The 12303-nt window shown below is 32.7% G+C and overlaps 1 protein-coding gene across 1 annotated transcript in view; it reads left to right on the forward strand.

Moving 5' to 3' along the window:
* The window catches only part of LOC100574407 (protein O-mannosyl-transferase TMTC2-like), a 358487-nt gene that overhangs the window by 323339 nt on the left and 22845 nt on the right, over positions 1-12303 (forward strand). The window contains exons 8-9 of the mRNA XM_029487429.1: positions 3698-3942; positions 8641-8781. Coding sequence (XP_029343289.1) covers positions 3698-3942; positions 8641-8781 — 386 coding nt within the window. The remainder of the gene's footprint in view (positions 1-3697; positions 3943-8640; positions 8782-12303) is intronic.

The following is a 12303-nucleotide window of genomic DNA, read 5'->3' on the forward strand; positions in this document are numbered from 1 at the left end:
ACTACCGTAGAACGTGATATAAAAGAAAACGAGACATTGCACTGGCCCTAAACAATAACAGCCGACCTCGGCAAACAACCACTTGTTATCGTTTTAAATATTTACGGTTTTTATGTGCACATTGTATATGATAGTTATCAACAATATTTCCGATATATGATTATAATATAATATTGTTTCACTGTACAATTTTCGTTGTATGTATTCTTAATTTTCAAAAAAAGTCGACAATTAACAAATGGAAAGTACGCGGAAACGGAAGTTAATTGATTTTAGTGGTATATTGAAACCACGGTCGAACGCTGCGTTTATCCCGCAGTTTTACTTTTAAACTTTTCTTTTCTATTTCTTACGTCTCTAGTCCGGTTTCATTTTATCGACCGTCAAAAGTATATTATAATATCATGTTTATCGCCACAGAGAACGGTACTCACAAAATACTCGCGAAACCACATTATATTGTCTTATAATAATGTATACACGGAACGCGCTCATATATTATGTACACACAATCGACCCCGTTGCTTAGTTCTGTTCTCCTCTCAAGGAATTGTTTTCCACTGAAAGTCGTCTACGTGAAATCTGATCTCGGGCTACTATTGAGGTGACCAGTGGCGAATCAAACCTAAAATAACCCACGAGCAACCCAAAATCCACCGGTGGTGACCACTGCGGCAATGACGGCTATATTATAATAAAGCTCAATCGGAGGACGACGAAGGTCATCGGACCCGTTCGATGTATTAATTTCGGCATAGTCGCGATAATAATTATTATTATCTCAATGCGATTTAATGACAACCGCTATCGTCGGCTGCAGCTCTCCCGATAATGGTTCTGTTACCGTGTCCCAGACCGGTAACCTATACAACCACGTGAATAGAATATTATAGCCGTCGAATCGAACCATAATATTATTATAACCATAACCGTATTAGGTATATTATGTTTCCACGCCCGTTTTATCATTTAATCGTGCGTTTATTCAAATTCGATATTTTTGGACATGTCGAGTTTACTATAATATATTAACGACCATAATAATATTTCCGTACATGGAACCTGAGCTCGGTGTATAATAGAGGTGACCGCCAGGGCAGATACGTCCATAATAACGCTATCAATATCGGAGAATGATGGTCGACTCGGTCGAGACCCGTACAATGTATTCCTTTAGCTGAAGGTCGTGGTATTTTGACTCTTTCTGAGTTATTTATTGGCATACCAAATGTTGTACCTATATATAAAGTTGTTTTTTTAATTATTGTCGATAAACAATTTATTGTTTGGTCAAAAAACTTCTTTCTAAAACACGCGGACTATTATAAACTTGTATCACCGCAGAAGTAGATGTTATTATGAGCTTCAAATATATTATTAAAAATTCAAAAAATGAGAATGGAAAGAAATAACAAACAAAATGATGAAATGTGTGGGTGATCATGTTTGACTGAAATAGATAATATTATTATAATTTATAATGTAACAGGTCCCCTCGCGAATAATTTATTTCAGACTAATTCGTTCAAATACGTATTTAAATATTAAATTATTAATTTGAGTTTTGTTTAAAAGATTGGATTTAAAAAGTTCAAACAACGCACAGCAAAAAATATTAAACTGATTAAAAAGCGTCGCGACTCGGCCATCCGACCCGATTAATGGTTTTACAAAAATACACATTAAAAAAGGTTGTTTGAAGAGAAACAAACCTGGTACGGAGGACATTATCCTTTAAACCCCTAATATAGCGTAATATTTTATAATATATTATGTACTCGTTGTTAATTATCGCATTCGCTGTTATCTCTCGCTTGTACTTATGTAAATAGAGGCGCGCGTGTCACGTTCCCTTGTTTGTTGAACGCGACGACGGGTTGGATTTATATCCGATTTACTATTAGGCGGCCAAATATTATTTTAAGGGTCTCGTGAGGTCGAATTTTCCCACCGCGTGTCTGTTTTCCTTGCGCATTATCGTCGTCGTCGTCGCTATTATTATATACCTGTGCGGTAATAACCAGTCACGCACGGTATAGGATTATAATATTATTAATATTATTATTATACGATTGGTGGCGATGGGGACGGTTAGGATAGAATTATAGGCATTGGTCATGGTGCGGATGGAATTCAATTGCAGTGCCGGGAAATTTTAATTATAAATCAATTGTGCCAGTGAATGTTTATCTGCTAAAAATAAATTATTTTCGACTGTATTATAGCCACGGCTTTGCACCCAAATTAACCCAAACCCTTAAACCCCCCCAAAAAAACCTCAACGATCAACCACTCGAAACATATACAAACCAAAGGATTTTTTTTTTCAAAAACACCCGTAGGTATTAACCGAAACCCGAACATTTTTTTTATCTTACAAATTTGAATAATTATTTAAAAATTAAAATAACCAATTACTATTAAGATCAATGGTTTTTTTTTAAATATGTATTAATTATTAATATATTATATGTAATAAAATAAACATAAATATTATTCTAATTTTTATTTTTATTTTTTAATGATGTGTGCTAGATAAATTTGACGTTAAACACAAAATGTATTTATTGTGGTAAATATTTATACACGTCATGTGTATCTGATTACTCTTTTATTTTTCTTAGGTTTTAATCCAATTACTAAATACCCGTATTAACCTTTATCAACCCAAATAGTAATGGTTATTAGACCCCCCCAAACGTTTGTTTAAATTTTTTATTCCGGTATTTAATCACCGAAAATTCGAATGAATGATTCGGATACAGAGCCCAGTTGGTTATGACTTGTATATATAATATGTATATTATTGCACTGAAATTTTAAATTTAAAACAAATGTAATCGGACTTGACTACCTGCCTAAATAAAACAAAAAATAGCGATTGCACGTGCCCGTCTTTTTTCATGCACCGATTGCACACCTACTTATTTTTCTAGAAATAATTCCATAACCCCCCCTCCCCCTGAGAATTTCCTGAGAACGCCACTGGTGATGACACAACCGATGTGACCAATAGGTACTAATTCAGATGGTTACAAAGATATTTCGAGTTCAATTCATTAACTCTCAATCGAGCGCATCCGTTTTCGTTTTCCACGTTTATTATTACATCGCAGCGTGCATTAAGGATATAAGAGTTAGATATTATTTAATAAGTGGTAAAAATGTAGGAAATTTCTAGTTACGTAGAACGTTGGCCATACAATAAGATCAACACCGGCTTTACAGTAATAACAATCACGCTTTGTATAATGGTTAGGTTTAGGTACATTATTTTTTTTTTTGAAACAGTATAACTTTTGTTTAAATCACATTGGTCTTTGATTTTTTTATTTTATTTAAATAACGCCTGAAAAATACATCTTAAAACATTCAACGATTTGTGGCATTACTTTAACAGTCTTTTATAACAACTTTTAAAAATTAAAATCTTTAAAAAAACAAAAAAATAGTAACCAAAATCTGAATATTTCATAAGTCAGTTTTTAAGCTCAATTAGCTCTACGGACAAAACTCGATAACCTCGAATAACTGTATAATACGTACGTCCGGTGTCTCACAAAAATAATATTCGTCTTCCCTGCAGGCCTTCCAAATATCATACTCTTGTCCCCTCCCCACAATAACTATTATACATCATTGAACAAAATATATAATATAATATGTACCTATACTAACAATGTATTTTCCTCCACAGTGGCGTACCTGAACATGGGGCAGCTGTTGGCAACGATGGGCCGATGTGAGGAAGCGGAGTCCGTACTGAAACTATGCAGTTCGTTGGACGGTTCGCATTCCAAGGACCCTGTGAACCACGAGACCAGCAGGGTGTCGGCACTGGTCACATTGGGTAAACTGCACGCCGATCGAGGCAGGTACTCTGATGCGGTGCAGGCTTACAAGCACGCAGTCACCATACTGCCACCATACTACAACTCTCGGGTGAGCATTATTGAATAATATTTATTATACTTTCATTATGGTAACCAAAACAAATAATATCACACATAAACAGTCCCCGATAGCAAAAGTCTGGTGCTCGCGCATTGATATAATATTGTTTCACTAAAACCTACCTCTTGTAAAACACTTTGAACGTCGTAAGCGTGCTCGACTTATAGCGACGGCAAAAAAAATAGCATCGTCTTCACTATTTGAAAATTCTGACGGCTTCGGACAAGACGCTTGTCCGGAACGTAGAAATGCCCTGAAATAACGTCATCTAAAATGTGATGGAGGAACAGAACAAAAAAACTCGTGGCTGAATTTGTGGAGGATGTACAGAGCTATGTGGTCACGTCGACATATGTCACGTTTTGGTGGCGATAGGTAATGCGTGTGAAAAAAAAAATACAAAAAGGATCGAGTAAAAAGTACCGAGAACAGCGGCAAAAAACGGTCGAAAATCCGACAACATTGAATCTTTGCGGTACGCCATCGTGTAATAAAAGAGGAGGTGCTTGGAAAAAAACCGATGTAATAATATCATTATAGGTGCTCGGGGTAAAAACACTAAAAAATTAACACGTGACTCCGACTAATCTTGGGTTGAGTGTTTTCGTGGTTTTTTATCGTATTATTTATTTATTCAACGCGCCCTTTTTGCCTTTCGCCCTTCGTGTTAGCGTTAATAATTAACACAACGTTGTAGTCATCGTCGTCATCGTCGTCGTCTGCTGACCCTTTGTTTTCACCCTTGTTCGGTTGTGGGTGTTTTGTATTGTTTTTTGTCGTCCGTTATGATTTCCCGCCATTAAACGGTTCGGTAAAACAAAACGCCACCACACATGCTCCACCTACTCCATAACCGTGGTAAGGTATGAGTGTCACGTTTCGTGTTTTAAACTATATAATACGACTTTTGTCTAAAAATTAAGGAACCAAGTCGACCTTTTTTATTCGAATTTTAATTTTCACAGTTATCGCAAATACTTAACACTCGCGACACTTGTTATAGTACCACTATCTATTATCATAGTGTGTATGTCGAAGACCTAGACACCAAGTTGTAACGACACACACACACACACACACATTGAACTTGGCACCTTGGCTTTCGACATACACACTACGATAATGAACAGTGGTGCCATAACAACACTGTCAATTTTTTTTACTTAAATATGGACAATCATGCCCATGTATTGTATATAAAAAAAAAAACACACATAAATCGAAGATTCTTATCCGTAGAAGAAAAATTTGGTTCCTCTTCATATGTAGTGTACTCGAATAAGGTTTAAACATAAAAAATACCATGTAATATTTATGCTTAATTCCTTGGCATTCGAATTGGATTGTAAATTATTCGATATAATACTGTAACGGGGTTGGGGAACCTGTTATATATAGGTAATTCAGTGAGGGTTTTCAGAGCCTATTTGAATTATATTTTAATCGTAGCTTTTGAGCTTTGGAAAGATAGGTCTAAGGCTATGTTATAGTTTAAATGTTTTATTATTACACAGTTGTTATGAAATAAAAAATAACGAAAGACTTATGAATAGTATGGTTATCCTAAGTTTCCTGGTTTGCGGGCTGCTGTTGTCACAGAACTAATGAACTTAATATTGTGTGTGTCTTATATTATAATATAATACGTTATATTCAAATATAACATATTATGTTAACAATTGTATAATATGCATATGCGTGTACTCGGATGACTATAATATAATAATATGTCTATAGTAAGCCTTCTTCCCTATTGTCAATATTTATATATTTTGTACTTCTAAGTTTTTAGTATATAAAGGTGTATCACACATATGATCCACTACAACATTATTATCTCGTAGAATTTACCTACGTCATATTTTTTTTTTCTAACATAATAATTAATAACTATGGTAACACGGCGTCCTGAATAGGCAATTTAATGGCATGACTACCGTATTGTCCATTTTCTAGTATCTTGTTCAGTCGTTCGGGAGTATATTTTTTTTTTTTTTACAAGAAATAAATTAACCTTTTTTTTATTTTGTAAAGAATAGAAACACATGATAAGTATGCGCGAGCAGTACGAGAAAATGTAATACATTTAATAGGATTTAGTTTTGCAACAAGGCACGACACCGACTAGGATTTATCCGATGGCCGGGATTACCCAGTAAAGTTTGAACATAAGCTCGCACTAATATCATGAGTGGATTAAAACAATAAATTTCGTGGGAAATTATAAAAGTGATTATAAAAGTGCACAGCTTCTCTGCGTAGGTGAATTCTTTAGTGAAATAAACATTTTATGTTGCACAAAGTTAACAATTAAAAAAGTCGAGCGTAAACAATGTTTTAGTAGTTCACGTGTACGGTATACTTTTCGGAATTCATTTGATTCCGTTAAGTCAGTTATTTTTAAACGCTTTCAAATAATAAGAGACTTCGTACGACACGTTATAAGTATATATATATATATTATATTATACAATACACAATATAATATTATTTCTACGTATTCAATACATATATACATAAACATAGTGTCCCGCGAGGATGAACCCATTGCGATATACCATGAGATGATAAATATATCATAAAATCTGTTTTTTTTTTTTATTAGACTCGTAGAAACAAGGACTACACTTATATTTATTTTTAATTTAATTAATTTTTTTGGTAAAAAAGTTTTTTTTATTTTTGAAATAACTAAAGATAATCATTTTATTGAGTTTATTTTTATAAAAATGTTAACTTTTCAATATTTTATTTTCATTATCTCATAATTTTTAATAGTTTTTTAGCGTATAGGTAAAACAGCAAAAACCGGTTTTTTTTCGGATGGCGAGTCTCCGCTAATGGGTATATCCTCTCGGGACTCCCTGCATATATATATTGAATACGTAGAAATAATATTATATTGTTTGATCAATGTATAAATTAGTATAGTATTATGTATTCAGCGACAAAGGCAACCAACAACAAAGTTCGCCGAATTTAAGTCAATCTAGATGCGAAATATGGTTGCGTAAACTTATATCGGGTTAGCCTAACTTTGAAGTCCAAAAACGCCTAACCACGCCAGAGAGAACAATGGTGATATCGTATATATTCTTCTTAGTCTAGAACAGACCGGACGTAACTTTACAGTGATCTCCGGCAAATTTCAAATATATCTATATAATAATATGTACACCGCGACAGTAACGCAATAATACTTTAATTGGGAGCCGAAACCGACTGGAGCAAATGTCGATCATTTGAGAAAGATTTAATTAAAAGATATTGAATAAGAGACGGAGACGTTTTAAGTTTGATAAATAATCTTTCGTGCAGAACTCGATCAAATACTCGAGATATAATATCTGATACGTCACTAGTGCAATATAAACTAGCTAGAACGAAATCCACTCGGGCCATATAATATATGGACACGGTGGAGTATTCGAAAGGCCATTTTTTTTAACAAATATAATTTATACCTACGATAAAAAATAATAAACTAATTACGTTACGTTTAATAACTGTTATTATACTATACATATTGGAATGAATTATTGAATTAAATAGTGAGTGGAAAATGTAATACTTGAAAAGCTGACATCACCGTTCGACGGGCATATACAATGTTTATTTAATAAATTAATTGATACCATAAAATACTCGGTGGATGAGTATTGTAATTAACAAACCGTATCAGTGGTCGACTATAAACAAAATTAAAATATTATTCAAACTAAAAAAATATATACCTCGAAAACACTATAATATTATATACTATAGTATACTATACTCGGTATATAGTTATTATATACGGACTCGTGGCGATAATATTATTATAGAGGTACATATTTGGAATAAAAAATATAAATAACGAAATATGTTTATATAATAATGTTCAACGATAGGCCACGAGTAATTCAATCGTTGCCATAATAAATAATTACTATAGCGTCCGATATAATATAATATTTTTGGATATTTTATTTGAACATTTTTCACGTGTGCACAACGCAGAGATTTTTGATCAAAAACTAACTATTATTTACTAGTTTGTACGTACAACAGTTTTCAAGCTCGTTTAAACATTCTACTAGAGCCAACTGTACAACCCTCTCGTGTTGAATAATATTATACATATCGTTATGCCTCAACGGATTTATAACCACATAAATATCCCACGATAGAAAAGAATTACCAGAATTTTCGTGTACAAAATATAATATTATATTGCAATAATGATATACTATATTCAGTGTTTGTGAGTTTTCGTTCTCAATAACAGACGTAGCAAATCAAGTAAGTATACTTACTAGGTAGATATTTATCCAATATACGTGTTGTCGGGTTTTATTTCATCAAAAAAAAATAATAATAATACCAACATCAAACGCGCGAATTCATAAAAAAATGTTTGTGATTCAAACGAGTTACTCACTCTAGATAATATTTATCACCACCTCCTCCCTCAACTATCTCATTTTTCTCCTCGTCGATATGGATATCATCCCAAGGCTGCAATAATAATTTATTATAATATTTTTCCGGGCTTTTTTCTCACCCCTTCCGATACGAACCATTTTACCGGGGAACCGATAAAATATCAGCGTATTAGGGGGTAAATAGGCACCCCTATTTCACCCTTATATTCGATTGCGATGTAAAGCCATCTTGAACGTACGTTATAGTTATTGTCGTTTGCAGGTACTGTTCAGTTTGTACGGCGACGCGTTGGCGCAACTCAACAGACACAGAGAAGCCGAAATGTGGCACAAGGCGGCACTGGCAGTCGGGCCCGACCATGTTCCGGCGCACTTGAGTTACGGGAAATGGCTCGCAAAAAACGTGAGTTGACAATTATTATAATAGCAGTACACCTGTAATATTTAATATTATACAGTGCCATTATAACCAATGGTATTATGTGTCGACATTTTCATCTTGATGATATTGCTGACGTGATTGTGTTGCTTTAAATTTTAAACATTATATAAACGATTGGATCTCCTATAATAATATTAAAGTGTTAAATTATTATTATAAATCGCGAATGAACGCGTATCAATACGGTATATCATAATATATTATAACTATAGGTTTTAAATGTACAAATTACACATTGTTAGATTACAAAATTACATTATTATGATAATACAAATATAATATAAATGTTTCAGTGAACTGGGTGGTAAACATAATACCTGTCTCCCCCACCCCCTTCGGGACACCCGTGGGTGAGTGGCAACCGGATCGAATTATAGAAATCTGAAATCGTCTTTGGATTATTTCATATCGCAATACCTTATTACATTGTTAACACTATAAAAACCTAACGTCGCTCTATAGAATGTCATAAAAATAATTTTGGAGGGACTGAGCAAGGAGATATTATAATATTTTACCACGCACAACCGTAATTATATCGTAATTTATGTTTCACGATCATACAGACGTGCATAATATATGTGCCTATTTAGAGAGGTGCAAAAATATGTGTACAGTTTAATGGCCAAGATTTTATAATTTAGTGTAATCACATATTACCTATTTTGTATTTGTCACCACTCATTGATCGTAATTTTATAATAATATTAGTATCTTTATCGGGTGTAATAATAACTGAAGCTCGGTAGATAAGAAAAAAAACAAACTGGACAATTTTGTGAGTAACTCCGTCAACAGAATAATATTATGTATAATAGTATTATATGATTCGTCACTGTCGTGAAAAAAGTCACAAAAATTCAGATCTGAAAAGTGAAAATGATAAGATTAAATACCTATTATTATTACAATCGAACTAAATACAAAAACTATAAATTCAATTTTTACTTTTTTTACGAAATTTTACAAGGCGTCGAAAATCATATTCTAAAATCTAACGAGCGTAATATAATATTCTCAGTTCACAAACAACAAAAAAGTCATATGATTTTACTCGGTCACATAGTATGGCGATTATATTATATTATATGATTTGTATACGTAATACCCATATATCATATTACATCGTACTCCACTTTGATAAATACTTAATAGGTAACGAATAATGGCACTTTGAATATTATATATTATTCATTGGGCGCAAACTTTTCCCCTCTACAATACGAAGCAATAATATTATGCAACAAATGATAACCAAATATCGGTGAGAAATCGACGGAATGTAATTCGTTGGATGTTTTTTTTTTAATTTTTTAATTAATTTTTTCGCCGTAATGGCTCAACTGAATGCTCAACTTTAAACGATTGAAAAGTATAAAAAATACTTTTAATTAAACTTGTAACTGCACATAACGAGTTACTTTTATTCTTACATAACGAATTTTTTACATTGGTGTCACTTCTGGATCACTGGTATAATTCGTGGTGGTATAAACATCCTTATCGTTTTTCATTCGTTTGGAAGAATTCACCACAACTTCTCTCGAAATGTTGAATGCACTATTTTTGGACTCCAATAGGAATCAAAATAACGTTTATAAATACAACTTTATATAGATACATTTCCATTGAAAGTTGTTATAGTCGAATCCAAATACATTAATATTTGAAAATCTCTCAACAATAACACTGCCAGACCACTAAGTTTGACATCTTAAATCTCAAGAAACGTTGATACCACGAACTTTTAAACAATATTGACGTAAACAATTTATAACTTAGGTTAGGTGAGTTTTTATTTTTATTAATAGAAAGTTTTCCGGAAATAGTCATCCAAACTTAATATTATTAAGATACATTTTTTTTTTAGATTTTATAACAAAAGATAACAATAACTTCTGTTGGTAGAGCACTAGAGTCTATCATAGGATTGCTTCTCTATCCGTTATGATTCTATATTGATTACTCTTGTATGTATTATTTTTATTACCTATAAAACCTTTAATATATTGTATTTCGTGTGTGTAGTATTATCAAATGTATTTATTACACAGTATATTCAGTTAAAAAAAAAAAATAACTGATTTTTAACTTAGTTCATTTACTTTTCGAAAAAATAAATAAATGTAACTTTTAACAAAACTTTCAATTTTTCTTTATTGACGTAACGAAACGAGTTCATCCTTGTACCTATACATGTTCCTGTATTCCCTGAGTCTGCAGCAGTATTACGTACCTATGATTTTCAAAAATCAATACTATTATTATTATGTATATAGGGTACACCGATTTTCTCCTTACATATTTGTGATTTTGAAAAATACGTTTTTACACGACAATTTAAAGTACTTACTTTTGTTTGTAGATAATTTTTTCTCGTATACACGTTTATTTTTAAATGACAATACATAATTGTATTTCCATGTTCTGAAACAAAGTACTTTTCTTAACATTTCTCCAGTGTACAGCAGAGTTGAATAATTGCCATTTATTATTATTTTTTTTTTTTAATCTACATCAACCCATAATTTTTTTAAGTTTAGACGAACGATGTTGTGCCTTACTTCTCACTTGAAAACATATTATAATAATACATACCACATCCATACTTAAAAACAATATTATATATTATAAATCATTCACTCAGTTTATCTATTGTACATCGCGATGTTAAGAAAAACTATTCCGAATACGAAGTTTAAAAAAAACTTAATCGGCAGCCTGTCCATTTCGATCAATTATATTATATATTGCCCAGTGCGATTTACAGACGGAATTCAACTGTAACCGACCAAACGGATCACCTCGCTATGCATATACCTATACCATAGTTGAAGTATAATATTATTTTATCTTGGCCGCGGTATGTCCAGTAAAAATTATAACATATTATAATTATAATATTATATGCAAGCACGCATCATCGATACACGAATTTTTATTAGACATATTTTATGTGTGCATAATATTATTACGTGCGACGAATTTGCGTAGTTTTTTTTTTATACACACCCTTGTCCGCACGACATTTTACGCGAATTTGCCCCGTAGAACGTCCGTTTTCGGTGCACGTTGGTGGGCGTGTGCGCGCAATAAATATAATATAATATATAAAACAAATAAAACGTCGTGGGACGACGATATAACACGTCTTGACATTACGCAGCGTTTCGTTTACACGTGTAAGCACATAATATAATGTATTATTATAATTCGTTGGTACACACAATGGACATAATATATTATTATTATTATTATACGGGTGGTAGGTTTATATATACAACGCGTATTCGTATAAAGTGCATAACCCTCTTCTGGCATGGAAACGTTATTGCATTACTTCGGGCACCACACACCACTGCAGCCATACTATACGCTATTTGTATTATACGGAGTGATCTGTTGTTAAACGTCCGACGATTTTTTTCCAATTTCTCCCATTTATACCACATCGTGATACGTTTTAGTTCGAAATTCGTGTCA

Source organism: Acyrthosiphon pisum, chromosome A1 (assembly GCF_005508785.2).
Source record: "Acyrthosiphon pisum isolate AL4f chromosome A1, pea_aphid_22Mar2018_4r6ur, whole genome shotgun sequence".
NCBI classification, from domain to species: Eukaryota; Metazoa; Arthropoda; class Insecta; order Hemiptera; family Aphididae; genus Acyrthosiphon; species Acyrthosiphon pisum.